Source organism: Mus caroli, chromosome 5 (genome assembly GCF_900094665.2).
Source record: "Mus caroli chromosome 5, CAROLI_EIJ_v1.1, whole genome shotgun sequence".
Lineage (NCBI taxonomy): Eukaryota > Metazoa > Chordata > Mammalia > Rodentia > Muridae > Mus > Mus caroli.
The window spans coordinates 81,982,636-81,998,681 of NC_034574.1; the positions used below are offsets into that span (position 1 = coordinate 81,982,636).

The window sequence follows — 16,046 nt, forward strand, 5'->3', positions numbered from 1 at the left end:
CCAGGGAACCCCACATATTCTTCTGACCTCTGTAAGCATATTGTGCACATACACTGGGGGACATACACCAATGCATAAATTAAATATAACAAATGAAAATTTTAAAAAGAGCAAAGAAAAAAGAAAGAGAAAAAATGAGAAATTATTGCTTTTTTTTTCCTCCTCCTTTCTTCTCCCATTAAAGTAATCTCTTGTCCCAGCTGGGTGCCTGTAGTCCTATGTATATGGTCCTGTGATGAGGAGTCATGTCATGATGAACTCTTTACATCCTAAAGCTAGAAGTGTTCCTTGAGATGGTGATGTTGTCTATCTCTTTCTTGACCTGTTAGGTGGCTATGGGGTCATGGTAAGAGTCTGTTAAGTGTTACTGACAGAGCCAGCAGGACATTTTCCATCAAGGCAACAGGAAGGTCACAGAATGCTCAGAATCTCTCTCTCCCAGACTTCTTTAAAAAACAAACAAAAGGCCGGGTGTGGTGGCGCACGCCTTTAATCCCAGGCAGAGGCAGGTGGATTTCTGAGTTCGAGGCCAACCTGGTCTACAAAGTGAGTTCCAGGACAGCCAGGGCTATACAGAGAAACCCTGTCTCGAAAAAACAAACAAGCAAACAACAACAACAAAAGAACCCTTTATTGATTCTTTGTAGATTTCACATCATTCACTCCAATCCCACTCATCTCCCCGTCCCTCCATAGCCTCCCTACGCCCCTAGAATCTCCCCTGGAAAAAAAAAAAAAAAAAAAAAATTAAAAAAAAAAACCAAAAACAAAAAAAAAAAAAAAAAAAATACACCATCCCTGGGGGAAACTTCAGTGTGCCACTGTGTCCCAGTTTATTTACCCTTCTGCCCTGCGGAGGGGGCGGTGCCTTTTTGTTTTTAAAGATAAGGTTTTGCTGTGAGGATCTAGGCCTTAAACTTGTAATTCTCCTGCTTTAACCTCTGGAATGCTGGGATCATGAGTGTCTGCCATCATTCCTAGCTAAGGTTTTCTTCTGAAAGTAGATGATTGGTGTGAAAATATAGACGATAGCATTTAAATTATAGAAAATTGAAAACATCAGATTTCAAAGTGGATAACTTTGATGGGAGGGCGGGGAGGATATGGAGGGACAGGGCGGGGGCATTCCTTCTAGACTCTGCCCAACTTACCTAGCAACAGCCAGGTAAGGGACTATAGTAAGGGACTATTTGGCCTCTCTTTGTTCTTTTTGCCCCCCCCCCTTCTCTCTCTTCCTCTCTCCAACTCCTTCCCCCTCTCTCCTCTTCTGCCTCCCTCCTCCCCTCTCTCTGTGAATTCCCCACAGGCTTCTTCTCTTCTCTTTCTCTGTCCCTTCTTTTTTCTCTGCCTCTACTCCCTTCTCAACTTCCCTCCCCCTACCCATAAATAAACTCTATTCTATACTACACCCATCCTATGACTGGTATCTCAGGATCTCGGGGAGAGGGATGCCTTAGCATGGGCCCGCTGAGGTACCCCTTCCCACTGCACCATACAGCGTTCTACTAAACATATCCTTGGTTTTATAAAACACACCAGAGGGATTCCTGGTGGGCATTTTGAGACCATAGAGTCCTCAGGCATAGTAATAGCTGGGAAGGATTGCAAATATTTCTTCTGAGGCAAAAGAAATGGTTTGGCTCTATGGGATCAGATTCTTACAGGGCGGGGCAGGGTCACTGTGTTGTGTAAGGTAGAATGGATATCCTCTCTCCAGCTCTAGGAGGATTATAGCTCTTTCAGGTTGCTGTGGTTATGACTGTGACAACTAAAGAAAACATGCAGAGATGCCAAGAAGCAGGTGTAGCAACTGCCATTGCTGAGGGAGAACAAATGGTCAAGAGGAGGGAGTGTCTGGGGTCCTTGGATTCCAGCAGTCTTACAGGCAGGGATTCAATGCTGTGAACTAAAATGAACTCCTTCGTTCTCACTCCTCCTCTCCCCTCCCAACCCCCTCCTCCCTCTCTTTTCTTTGGCCTGGAACTCACTAAATACCTTGGTTCACAGCAGTTCTCCAGTCTTTGCCTCTGGAAGGTGGAACATTTCACTCTTTAAATTTGTGCAAACTCTTAAATTGTCATAACTGACTCCTTTCATACCCCGCCCCAGGGGGGGGGGTTGCTTTCTGTGATTCTGAGGTAGAGAGTTGAGCAGGAGGAAACAGCCTAAACCCAGGGCACCACCCAAGGGCAGCAGCTCTCAGAACAAGCTCTGTTTTACTCAGCCAATTACGAACTTGTGCTGGTGAAAGCAAGGGCTGCTGGTTCCTACAGTATTTTTAAGTGGCACCCAGTTGGGATGCTCTTTATGTCTATATATGGTCCTTCAGGCTGCAGGACCTGGAGGAGATGATGGGCTTAAAAACATAGCCTCCTTGAAATGCCACCCGCATCTCTTGATCGCTGACAGCCTATCAGCAGCCTGCTTTCTGCTAAGCTTCCACGGGGTTAAAAGTTAAGCCCCTTTCTGGCAAACTCAGCTGTGACTCCTCCATCCCCCACACTGTTTCCAGGCTTTTCTGAGATTCAAGGAGAGACTCGTTTCGTCTCCATATATATCCAAGCTGCTTAGTTACCGGGTTCTGTGCACAACACGCACCTCAAGCAAACAGACTGGATTGAAGTAGCAAGCAAACCAAGCCGACGGAGTCCCCTGAGCCCCATGTGTTTTATGTAGCAAGCCGCATCACAGCTGGTAGAGTTAATTTTAGACCTGGGATCTTGGCAATGGACTGCCCATTTGTGAAAGGTGACTTTGGATAACGTTGAAAAGATTCTCTTTTCTCATCAGCATGCCGCATACTAAAGGAGTAATTGCTTTTACTTTTTTGGGGAAGACAAATTTGGGCAATGCCAAACTTCTTGACAATAAAATTCAACATTTACTGAAAAAGTACAAGGTCCATTTTATCTTACCTTTTAAGGCGCACGCACGCGTGTGCATATGCATATGCATATGCATGTGTGCGCGCGCGTGCGTGCGTGCGTGCGTGTGTGTGTGTGTGTGTGTGTGTGTGTGTGTGTGTGTGTGTGTGTAGGGGGAGGGTATGTGTGCCACAGTGCATGGGCCACAGTGCAAGTCAGAAAACACCTTCAGGAGCCTCAATCCCTGGGCTTCCGGGGATCAGGCTCAGGTCAGCAGGTGATGTCATCCTCCCTGAGAGCTTGCTAACTTTTTTTTTTCAGGTGTTGGGGATTGATCTAGGGCTTGGACTTACCACTGAGTACAATTCCAGCTCCCAGGAAAGCTCTTATAACGTCCTATGGACTGAGATCCTCAAACTTATACTAAAAATAGCATTTCCTAAAAAGTCCTGGGAGGCTGACTCTTGTGGGGTGGGGAGTGGAATCAATTTCCCTGTTGTGCTTCAAAACACTATAATATGAAGAACTTCACTTTTTTTAATTTTTAATTTTGAATATGTAAATCATTTTATTTATAACTTATTTATTTATTTTTTTATGCTGTTTATAAATGCAAACTGTAATTGTTTTTCTTTTTGTTTTTTTCTAGATAGGGTTTCTCTGTTTAGCACTTGATGTCCTGAAACTTGATATGTAGACCAGGTTGGTCTTGAACTAAGAGGCCTGCCTGCCTCTGCCTTTAAAGTGCTGGGATTGAAGGCTAACCCTAACCCACCATGCGCTCCAATAAAGGCGGCAGTTATTTAAATGTGGGAAGTAAATTCACAGTATCCAATCTTAGAGAATGTTATAGATTAACTCCAGGGCCTACCATACCAGGCAAACCCTCTACCACAGGGTTACATCTCCAGCTCCATCCTCCATGCTAGTTATTTCTGAATACACAGGATCTAATACTCTGATCACCAAAACAAGAGACATCCTTTGTTTATTGGAGAAAAGATCTCACTATGTTGCCTTGGCTGGCCTGGTATATATAGAGATCCACCTGCTCCTGCCTCCTGAGTGCTGGGATTAAAGGTGTGTTCCACCACACCTGGCAAGACATATCCCTTTAGTACACAGTCATATATAAACACAAATCTTTCTCTGTTGCAGGACTTTTAATCATCCAGTGAACCCCAAGATTGTATTATTTACTGGAAAAAGCTGTTTCTAGTTGTGGAGTGGCTTAGCCCTTAGCACACTCTTCAATCCCTCTGGCTGGAATATGGACACACCCTTAGTACACATTTAATCCCAAATAATAAAGGTAAAATTAGTTTGTAGAAGAAAGCACCCATGTTTGAAATGATGTCTAAATTGAGTGGCAGACAAAGTGATGAATCGGAGAAAGATCTGACAGAATAGGATCTGCCCAGCTCTCATGAGAAGAGAGATGACAGGGAAGCTACTCAAGGTGCAGTGCAGAGAGGAAAAAGGCATTTTTTTACCAGGACAGTTATACGCAGACAGGTTGGACAGAGAACAATCTAGCTACAGGTGAACACAGAATGAGTCAGAGAATTAGAAGGAGCCTGAAGATTAGAACAGATTGCTAGAGTTAGTGCAAGGCCAAGCATAGAAATTCAGGAGAAGGAGAGAAAGAGAAGCCATATTGAATCAGTCAGTTTGGACAGGAGTTTGATCTGGAACAACTGAGTTGAACCAGCCAGCCAGAGCTCAGAAAGATGAGCTTAGTCAGCAGCGAGTCTCAGAGGCAGAAAACATTCTAGGTCTAGATAAGACTGTGGCTAGAAGCTTCCAGGACTAGGCCTAGGTTAACAGATGGAGACAGTAAGCCTCAGAGATGACAATTACATCAGGCAAATAAAAGTTACATTTCTCTCACAATATACTTTATTGTGCTTATTTACTTATTTTCCATAGAAGCCCCTGATAGACAATAAATGCTTGTTAAGTGGGCAAACATATTTGTGTCTTATTCCCTAAGCTCTAGCCATTCTATGCACAGACCCCATCTGCAAAGAAAGAACAACTTCAAATAGAAATATTTTATTAGGTTGGTGACCAAGAGGTTTATTTTCTTCCATCTTCAGCAAAGACTTATTTAAAATAAGTTTTTATTCTGCTTATTATCTTTTTAAAAAATAAATATATCAAGAGACACCAACCTTTTGTGACTCATTGTGTGTGTTGAATGTGCGTGTATGTGTGTAGCTGTACTTGCCTATGTGTGCACATATGGAGGACCTATGTCAACACTGAGTGTTTTCCTAGCCCACTTCCCTCACTTTTTGTGATGGGTCTCTCATTGATTTGGGAGCTGGCCATTTTAGCTGGATTGTCTAGAGAGCCAGCCAACCTCTGGAATCCTCCTGTCTCCTCCTCTGCCCCAGTGTTGTGGATACAGATTATGGCCAGTGTGCCCGTGTTTGCTTTTTTGTTATTTGTTTGCTTGTTGTTGTTTTGAGACAGGGTCTCATCATGTGGCAAAGGTTGGCTTGAGACTCACAGAGATCTCTCTGCCTCTTCCTCCTGAGTTCTGGTATAAGAGAGATGCACTATGATACCCAACTACGCTTGGGTTTATATGTGGGTGCTGGGCACCCAACTCAGCTCTCCATGTTTGCACAGTAGTCGTTCTTGAGCATCTCCCGACTCTCCATCCTTTTCTGGGTCAAACTCCTTCGTTTCCAGAAGCATTTGTAACTGCAGTTTATCTTTGACGAAGCTAAGTCAGGTTGCATTGCTGGCTATAAGAAGTAGAATTGTGAAACATGCCGAATCTACTTAGAATATATTCATTTTCGTTGGGTCTATCTGGGAACAGGAGAAAGTGGGGAAATAGAGTTTCCAAAGCTCAGATTGTACTTACTGGCTGTGATCTAGTTGAGCAAGGGAGACTCTTCCCTTGTCTATAAAAGGGGAAAAACCGCACACAATATCAGCCTCATGAAACATCATGAACCAAATTTAAAAAAAAAAAAAGAAATAGAATGTGTGAAAACCTAAAGTGATTGGCTCACAGAAATATTTGATAAGTGGTAGCTGCAAAACCAATCTTATGTAATGAACTAATTAGATGTAACAATTACCACATCTATCTGAATATTATGCAATCAAAACATTCCTATAGGACACAATGCATCTTATCAGGCTACTAAGGCTTTGCCACCAGATACCTTTTGCTAGATTTTCCGTTTAGATGTCCATTCTTCCAGAAGCAGATCACATCTCTGAATCAAAAGAGAACAGCTTCTGAAGGATTTTTAAGAATTTGGGAAGGAAGCATTTCTCCCCTCTGACATTAGTAATGTCTGCCTTTAGTTTTATAGTTGAAAGACTATCTTTAAATAGATGCAGAAAGAAAGCTGGCTAGTGGGGGGTGAAAAATGATTCCTGGCTCAAAACGCATTATTACTTCTAGCAACTTTATGAAAATATCTTTTATTACTCATTGACAATTCAAATCTGTATACAATGTATCATGATCATGTCTAACCCCAATTCACTCCTAATTCCTCTGGGCCCTCCCTTCCCACCTATCTCCTTCCCACTTTTCTGTCTTCTTCATTTTGTACCCACTGAGTACAATTAGTGCTGCGGTCTGGAATGTTGATTGACCAGGCTTGATCTCCTTCGGGCAATTATGGCTGCAAGTGCAGAGGCTGTGGTATGTCTGGAAGACTGTTTCACAACACTCCTTCCTGACCTTCAGCTCTTATGTCCTCTCCCTTCCCTGTTCCCATGTGTGTAGAGAGAATCTCTTAAGCATCACCTGTCAATAAAAAAGCTGATGGTTGATGAGCTGAGGAAAGGAAGAGGAGGTGAGACACTAGCAGGAAGGGAGAGCATTCTGGGAACTAGTGAGAGTATAAAAGAGAGATTCAAGAGCATAAGGAGGAGATGGACATAAACCAGCTAGTAGGAGAACTCAGCACAGACTAGAGAGAGACTCACCTGAGGTGCTGAGGAAGATGCTAAAGAGACTGGAAGAAAGAAGCGGGCTGGGACCAAAGGAGAGGTAACTCTTCAAATGGGAGACACAGAATAGTTTGAATGAGTTAAGTAAGTTATGAGCTAGTCAGGGATGAGCACAAGCTTATGGCCAACACATTTAAAAATAATTAATCTCAGAGTGGTCCTTCTGGGAGCAGAGGCTGGGAAGACAAAACCAGAATTAATCTTTACACATGTGTGGTGGTAGGTTGTTATAGATGTCTCACACGGCCTGAACACTTCCCAGTCACTCTTTGTCAGTACTTTAACTCATAGCCAGCAGTTATGAGTCTTTAACTGCTCTCTGGGCAAGGACTATGGGTATAAACATAATTCAGCCTCACCGGGCTGCTTATCAAGTATTTTGTCACAGCAACAGAAAGCTGACCACTGGTTTCTCCTTCAGTGCCTTTCTTTTCTTTTGTTGAAGGAATAGGGTCTGGCATGGCTTCCCCGTATTCTGAATTTTGCTGATTGCCTGTGGTATAAATTTTAATTAAAAAAAAAAAAGAGTCAACATCCATTTCTCACCTGCACGTTTTATGAGTTGGTAAATCAGATCTAGAGGATTGATGAGACTCTTTCTATTTTGGGAAGAGAATTAAAGAAAGAAGAAACACAGATGTTTAAGACTTGCTTGGTCTATTTTTACCTGGCATAATTTCCTCTTTAAAGCTCCTTCTGAGCCTTTAAAAGCCATTCAATTACTGGAGACTCCTATATTCATGTTTTGGGTTCAGATTTCTCCTAGGCATCACAGGAATGTCAAAACTTGACCTGGTGCTTAACAGACATCTCAAAGTAGACATGCCCAACCAAAATGGAGCCTTTGGTTGTATTTCCTGATTTGACTCACATCGTCTCTATCACAAATGGCAGCACTTCCCACTAATCGAAAAGGGGAAAACCCAGCCACCTTTGACTCCTTTTTTCCACTTACCCCTACCACCAATTTCAAGAACACTTGTTTCTTTTCTTTTTTTTTTTTTTGGTTTTTTTCGAGACAGGGTAAGAACACTTGATTTTATATCCTTTCTTTCCTTATTTCTATGAACAATACCATTGTAAATACGCTCTTAATTTCTGAGCGCCACCTGGATGATTTCAGAAGTCTGCAGCTTTGGGGATGCTGGGTACCTACAGTCCATTCTCTACAAGGGACAGTGATTTCCATATGACATGCTCATCAGGGCCAAAAGTTGATTGTGAGCTGTGTGGTGACTTATTAACCTATGGCTTTTTGTAAATGTTCAATATTTAACAATTATTCCGATTAATTTTGTATTATTATTTGTATCATGTGTGTTTACTTCTTAGTACTCTTGGATTACATGTTGAGGACTGAAAGCCGGTCTTCTTTCTGCCTAAATGTCTACCCACTTCTGATGCCATTTTCTCCTGCCCACTCTGCCCAGGCTCTATAACCTCTATAACAGAATAACTCTATATAAAACCTAAACTTTGGGGATTAGAGAGACAGTCTAGCAGTTAAGGACACTGCTTCTCCTGCATAGGATTCACGTTTGGCTCCCAGCTCCTTTAACAGGCAGCTGACAACCAACTATAACTCTAATTCCAAGGACTGAATGTCCCCCACTTCTGACGTCTGAGGGGACCTGCACATATATGTAGCAGAGGATGGCCTAGTAGGCCATCAATGGGAGGAGAGGGCCTTTGTCTTGTGAAGATTATATGCCCCAGTACAGGGGAATGCCAGGGCCAGGAAGCGGGAGTGGGTGGGTAGGGGAGCAGGGCAGCGGGAGGGTATAGGGGACTTTTGGGATAACATTTGAAATGTAAATGAAGAAAATATCTACTAAAAAACATGGTGCACACACAGAGATGTAGGCACACACTTATACACATAAATAAAATCAAAACTTTATGTCTGGGAGATGGCTTAGTGGTTAAATTCCACTAATGTAGCAAGCAACACAGGTAAATGCCAGGTGGGCACGGCCACCCACCTATAATTCCTGTGGCTCAGAAGACCTGGTTGGGATCCACATAGGAAGCTGGTTAGATTGGTGAGCTCTGGGGCCAACTTAAGAGTCTCTGCCTCACCAAATAAATGTGGATAGCAATTGAGGACGACTCCTAAAAATCAGTCCTGTGACCCTCCACATAGGAGCACCCATACACACACATACTCACACATAATTAAAAACTTTGGTATATTCACACTCCAGAACTGAAAAAGAAATTTTAGAAAGTAGAATACAATATGTACTGTTAAAGAAGAAATTATCACTATTAAAAACATCTACTTGAATGCAATTTTCTGATTCTAAAATTCCTTCTAGTATACTGAAGGCAGTCATTGGTGGATTTAAAGTCTAACCTTGCAGAATCATAATCTGTATTATTAACATGACATTTCTCTCAGTTTTAGGGTGCCAAGTCAAGGAGGCATTTCCAGCAATGAGATAGATCAGTACTCAGCAGTAAGACTTGCAGAGGCGTCCTTTCCCCTGCCAGTCTTTTCTTCTGCTTCAGTATAAGAAGCATAGACTTTATATCAAACCAAAGGCAGGGCCACCTAAGCAAATCAGGAAGCAGCTAAAAACGTGTGCCGGGCTTTAGAAGGAAGACTCTGTCAGGACAGAACTTTAGAACCAACAAGTTTCTTAAAGATTATGTAATAGTCAGGTGTTGGTGGTACATGCCTTCAATCCCAGCATGCAGAGGCAGAGGGGCAGAGGGGCAGAGGGACAGTGGGGCAGAGGCAGAGGCAGGCAGATCTCTGAGTACAAGCCTGGCCTGGTCTATAGAACAAGGTCTAGGACAGTCAAGGCTAAATACAGAAACCTTGCCTCAAAAAAACAAAAAACAAAACAAAACCCAACCAAACAACCCCCCCCCAAATAAAAAACACAAACCAATCAAAAGATTTTAAAATATCAAAAGCTTTACTGTACTGTTTTTCTGAGTCAGTGTCTGGAAATATAGTCTCTGTAGCCTTCTTTTCTAAGCACACAGCCAGGTCTGGCTGCCAGAACTACAGTTAAGAGTGGGTGAGACTGGGGCTCTGACTTGCTCCTTCAACTATTCTTCCTCAAATAGTTTCTAACCTGGTAAGGTAAATCTCACTTTTGGAAGACCTTTATGAAATTATATATGGTATAGTAAGTAGTATTATATCAAGATTTGAATATAAGGCTTTTACATCACCAACTTACTGTTTTTTTTATCATAGTATATCCTTTTGCTGTCTGTTTTATTTATTTAGACAGCAGCTAACTATGTTATTTCTGGTTGGCCTGGAATTCCATATGTAAATCAGGCTGGCCTTAAACTCACACAGATCTGCCTACCTCTGCCTTCCCAGTTCTGGGCTTAAAGGCTTTTGAGGCTGTCTTTTCACATTATTATTTGCTGTTCCTGAGATAACAGAAGGTTCGGGTTTCTTGCATTTAGGTTTTTAAAACCATTTAGCCAACGCGGCTGACTACTGGTGTATAAATGAAATCGGATAAATTGACTATTTGCATCACCTTCAGGAATCCTCTGTCTTTTGGAACGCTAAGCTCAAGTTGGGCTACTATCTGCACACTGTTCCATTTAAATTCCTCGATTCAGCATCAGGTGCGAGTAAAGAATACCACTGTCTCCTATGTTAAAAACAAACAAACAAACAAAAAAACTTCCTGTGCTGTCTTGGCTTACTCCAAACTTGTGATCCTTCTGCCTCCATCTCTGAGGTGTAGCGATTCAGGCAAGCACCACCACGCACTATTTATTTATTTAATTTGTGTGGAAATGAGAGGACAACTTGTGGGAACTGGTTCTCTTTACCGCGTGGGTTCCAGGCGATCAGGCTTGGTGGCAAGTTCCTTTACTGGCTGAATTATCTCGGGAGCCACCAGTCTTTAAACATAAAGCTTTGCCCTCAGCCTCCTAAGCATGTGAGAACTAAAGTTCCTCCGAGCGCCTGGCTGAATAATTCCCAGCGTTTTGGGCATCAGTTCTTCGAAGGGACTCCACAACTAGTTAATCCGTATGGCCACGGATAACCAGTGTCCCTGCCTCAGGGAATCTGGTCCTCAGCTCTCCTGGGCTCCCTCCGTTTCCCTAGACAGCCCCGCTTTTTTTTTTTTTTTTTTTTTTTCAAAGTGAGGGCGGCGCAGAGGGACTGGGGATGTGGCTCTCAGTTCGTGGGGTGCTTGCCTAAATCAGAGCACAGAAAGCGAGTCCAAGGCCTTCCGCTGTCCTCTCTGATGGCGACTCCCTCCCTCTCCACGAGACCCAGGCGTCCTGGAACCGAGGTCCACTTCCCGGCTGAGCTCCGAACCGTGCGTGCCGGGCCACGCCCCCGGGCCACGTGCTCGGGCAAGCTCTCAGCTGGACTGTGCCGGAGGCCGAGGTGACCCGAAGGTAATCCTAATGTGGGCGGGGCGCCAGAGCTCGCTCTCGCGAGACTTCGGCGCGGGAGCGCGGGGCTGCGAGGAGGACGCGGCGGGCGGTGCTTCCTCGGCTGTTCAGCTTCCAGTCCACCGAGTCTGCGGAGTCCCGGCCTTCCACTTCCGCCCCTTAGCCCGCCGCGGCAAGTAGCGAAGCCCGAGAAGTCGCGGCCGCAACGCCGCCGGCGCGCGTCCTTCCTCCTCCGCCGCCTTTTTTCTGATTCAAGCTCGCCGCCCCAGGCTTCGCTCAGCCGAGCCCGCAGCCCACGCCGCGGCCGACATGAGCTTCTTGTTGTAAGTAGCCCAGTAGCGCCGGCTTTGTTCCGCCGCCCCCTGGGCCCCGGGCTCCGGAGGCCCCGACTTCGGGGTGCTGCCCGGCCCTGCCTCCTCGTCCTCCGGGTGCTGCCCGGCCCTTGCCTCCCCATCTTCCTGGTGCTGTCGGGGAGCCCTGCCTCTCCATCCTCCTGGTGTTGCCGGTCCCTGCCTTCTAGTCCTCCTGGTGCTGCCCGGCCGTGCCTCCCTGTCCTCCTGGTGCTGCCCGGCCCTGCGTCCCTGTCCTCCTGGTGCTGCCGGGCCCTGCGTCCCTGTCCTCCTGGTGCTGCCCGGCTCTGCCTCTCCGTCCTCCTGATATTGCCGAACCCCGCCTCTGCGTCCTCCGAGTGCTGCCCGGCCCTGCCTCCCGGTCCTCTTGGTGCTGCCCGGCCCTTCCTCCCCGTCCTCCTGCTATTGCCTGGCCCTGCCTCTGCGTCCTCCGGGTGTTGCCCGGCTCTGCTTCCCCGTCCTCCGTGTGCTGCCCGGCCCTTCCTCCCCGTCCTCCGGGTGCTGTCCCGGAGCCCTGCCTCCCTGTCCTCCTTGTGTTGCGGGTCCCTGCTTTCTAGTCCTCGGTGCTGCCCGGCTCTGCTTCCCTGTCCTGGAGCTGCCCTTTCCCGTCTCCCCTTCCTCCTGGTGCTTGCTCTCAGGGCCGTGCCTCCTTGTCCTCCTGGTGCTGTCGGACCCTGCCTTTCCATCCTCCTGGTGCTGTCAGAGGGCTGGGGTGGGGGGAACACTGCTCCCTACCCTCATGTTCTGTTGGGGTGCCCTGCCTCCCTGTCCACTTGGTGCTGTCGGGGTGGGGTTGGGGGTGCTGACTGCTTTCTCATCCTCCTGGTGCGCTCGAGCCGTTCTCAGGCCCCAGTGTGCTACCTGGGTCATGGACCCCAGTGTCTGTCTATGTTTGCATTTCTCTACCTGGCTCGATCTTCGTCTGCCTGCCTGCCTGCCTGCCTGTCTCCACCTCTGTCTCTTGTCTTTTTGTCTCTTTCTCTTGAGAGAGATATGTGTGTTTGCAAGCTCACCTCCCACTCGTGTGTGCATGTGTGTACTTCCACGCTTACCTCCCATCCCACTCTTCTGACTGTCATCCAACACTTGCCAGGTCTCCCGGCTCAGTGCCAGCTGCCCGGTGCTGTTTTCTGAGTCCCAAGCCTGGAAGATGGATTGTTCTTATCTGACTACTCGACCCCTTTTACGTCTTTGTTAGGTCTTAGGGTTGAGAAAGGGAGAGAGCCAAGTTCCCTAGAGGGGATTTCAAAACAGGGTTGCTTGAGGGCCTGGGGACTCTAGCACCCTGCTTCTTGCAGTGCTTTCTTGATTTGTAGAGGTTGTATTTTTTCATTCACTGTCCAGATAGAATGTGGGTATTGTGCTCAGGGTTGATTTAGGTCCACTGGGCTGTAGTCCTCCAGTCGTCTGCTAAGACCAACTTCAGTGTTACATTTAGTGCTGGGTGTTATTTTACTCACCGTGTATTTCAGACCAGTTTGAGGTGAAGGTGGGGATCAGAGCACAAAAATAAGACAGAAAAGGTTTGGAACTTCAGGTCCTTGAGGTTACACTGAAGAGTAACTCTTTTGAAAGCTTTCTCAGAGTCACCCAGGTGCTTAGAATTCTAATTTAAAACCAAAATAAAAACAAACCCTTCAGGGTTGTAATCTACCTCATAAATGCTCTTTTATTGTTGTGGAGCAAACAGAATTTAGCCATTCATTTCTGTTCAGATTCTCTTTCCCCACCCCCATAGTTTCAGTCATTACATTGGTAGCACCCCTATTTCCACATGCTCATAGCTAGGGTACCATTTCTTTTTAGGGTGTTGGGGCAAAGCTGAACACGATGAAAGGCTCGCCCTGGACACGTTTTCTCCTAGGCACAGGGTCTGGCTTGTGTCAGCCTGCCTAATACCTTGAACTCAATAGTAAATTTATTCTAGGGCTGAGTTTGTCAGTACTAGAGGAGAGAAACCCAGTGGCTTCTACAGTAAGCTGTCTCACAGTTCACCTTTAATCAGCATACCCAAGCTACTCCCATGCTGAATGTAATTTGACATTGCTTTCATTCTGTTCTCAAGAATATAAAAGCTGTAAAATAGCAGTGTGGATGGATGCAGCTGACAGGCTTGTGTCTTTTGGAACTCATAAGCTAACATGGTTGAAGTATAGGAGGGCCATATTTGGCTGACTTGGTAATTGGAAAGGGGCTAGTGCTGCTCCCTTAATACACATGTAATAGAGTCCTGTTTTTATGTGACTCAGTATTAGGTGAGGCATGTGGTAGATTAGTTCATTTTTTAACTGATGAATGTTAGTTATATATTGCTATAACTAATGTGATCATCTTGAGAGTTTGTATTATTTGAGAAACAATTTTTCTAGCAAGGTCACAAATAGAAAGCTTTCTCAGGTAGGGATTGCCCTTAACAAAACCTCAACAGGTTTTGCCTATCAGTTTTAACAATCAAAAATGTTAATCTGGAGGAAGTCAGGCATGGTGGCACACAATTTTAATCCCAGCATTTAAGAGGCAGATTCAGGTGGATCTCTGTGAGTTCAAGGTTCATGGCTAATACTGAGACTCTGTCTAAAAAAGAAACAAAATTTAATCTGGCAATTTTTTTTTAAAAAGATCTATTTATGAGTATGCTGTAGCTATCTTCAGACACACCAGAAGAGGGCACCAGATCTCATTACAGATGGTTATGAGCCACCATGTGGTTGGTGGGAATTGAACTCAGGACCTCTGGAAGAACAGCCAGTGCTCTTAACCACTGAGCTATTTTGCCAGCCCTAGTCTGGCAATTTTTATTTGATAGTTTATTATGCAGGGGAAGCAGAGAAAGAGAAAAATTTAAAGAGTTAAGTATAGAGATCCACTGGTCCTTGGAACCTTTTTGGGAAGGTTACTATAAGCAGATAAAGCAGAGGAAATAGGCTAGTGAGAGATAGGGTTAGAACACGATGAGTCATGTCTGAGAAGGAAAGCTCTAGTGATTACAGACCCAGCCTTACTGGGCCCCAGCACGAGCACAGACACCAAGTATCATTCATGGTAAGATAGCCAAGCTTCCTGGCTAGTGGGGTTTATGTTCTACTCAGTGACCACAAGGATTAAATGTTAGTAAATTAGTGTGGAAGAACAGATATGCTGTGGGACAAAGTAAGGCAGTTGGCTAGGGACTGGAGGCAGGTAAGGGCAGTCCTGGTGGGCACACACAGACAATCCTCCAGTGTTATACTTTTGTATAACTCGTAAATACAGATGCTCAGGTTAAATTTTCCTTGCATTATGTGAAATGCTAGGCTAAACTGTGGTTGTGTTATACATTGGCCTCTGCATGTCTGCAGATTAAATTGAACTCCAGATGCTGAATATAGAAACTGGATAAAAACCTAAATTAACTTTGTAGACCCAATTTCTTACATGCCTATGTGGAGAGTATGGGTACCCCAGAGACAGTATCAGTCATCTCTAATGGCCATAGTGCACTCAGGAGGTCCCGAAGCCTAGGAAGCAAGTTTGTTCTAGGTAGGTTTCAAGGAGGTTTATGAAAAATATTGGGTACTATTTAGTGAAAGGTAAGAGTTCTCAAAGAAAGGGGAGATAGTACTTCCTAGCAGATGGGCTCTTCAATGTTCACAGTTCTACTGGTGGGACAAAAAAATCATAGCTACCAGCTGAGGATTGCTGGTTCAGGCTTTGGAAAACAGTTCTCTTTTAGATTTTTGTTGTTGATGGTAGTTTTTTATTTTTATTTTTATTATTTATGTAAAATGCAGAGAAATGGGCTGGTGAGATGGCTCAGTGGGTAAGAGCACCCGACTGCTCTTCCGAAGGTCCGGAGTTCAAATCCCAGCAACCACATGGTGGCTCATAACCATCCGTAACGAGATCTGACTCCCTCTTCTGGTGTGTTTGAAGACAGCTACAGTGTACTTACATATAATAAATAAATAAATCTTTAAAAAAAAATGCAGAGAAATTAGAATGAAAATGAATCCTTTTTAATTAGTCAATAAAAAGTATGTTGTGTTCTCTTTGTTTCAAGCATTTTAAAATTCTTTTGAAAAATAATGAAAAAATGAAAGTGTTTGTTCCTAATATAAAGCTTTTTGATAGAGTTAAAACAATGTAGTTAACAACATATCTAAAGATGGTTTAGGGATGTAAATAAGTATAAGTCATCTATTTCTTTCTCTCTCTTTTTTTGGTGGGGGGTGGGGGGAGGTTTTCTAGACAGGTTTCTCTGTGTAGCCCTGGCTGTCCTGGAACTCACTCTGTAGACCAGGCTGGCCTCGAACTCAGAAATCCCGCCTGCCTCTGCCTCCCAAGTGCTGGGATCAAAGGCGTACACCACGCCCGGCCATCTATTTCTCTTTTTTTTTTTTTTTGGTTTTTCGAGACAGGGTTTCTCTGTGTAGCCCTGGCTGTCCTGGCACTCACTTTGTAGACCAGGCTGGCCTCGAAC

At 44.8% G+C, this 16,046-nt stretch overlaps 1 protein-coding gene across 1 annotated transcript in view; it reads left to right on the forward strand.

Moving 5' to 3' along the window:
* Positions 1 to 11,313: 11,313 nt before the first annotated feature.
* Positions 11,314 to 16,046, forward strand: part of Mob1b (MOB kinase activator 1B) — a 42,901-nt gene continuing 38,168 nt past the window's right edge. The window contains exon 1 of the mRNA XM_021162219.2: positions 11,314 to 11,560. Coding sequence (XP_021017878.1) covers positions 11,547 to 11,560 — 14 coding nt within the window. The 5' untranslated portion in view covers positions 11,314 to 11,546. The remainder of the gene's footprint in view (positions 11,561 to 16,046) is intronic.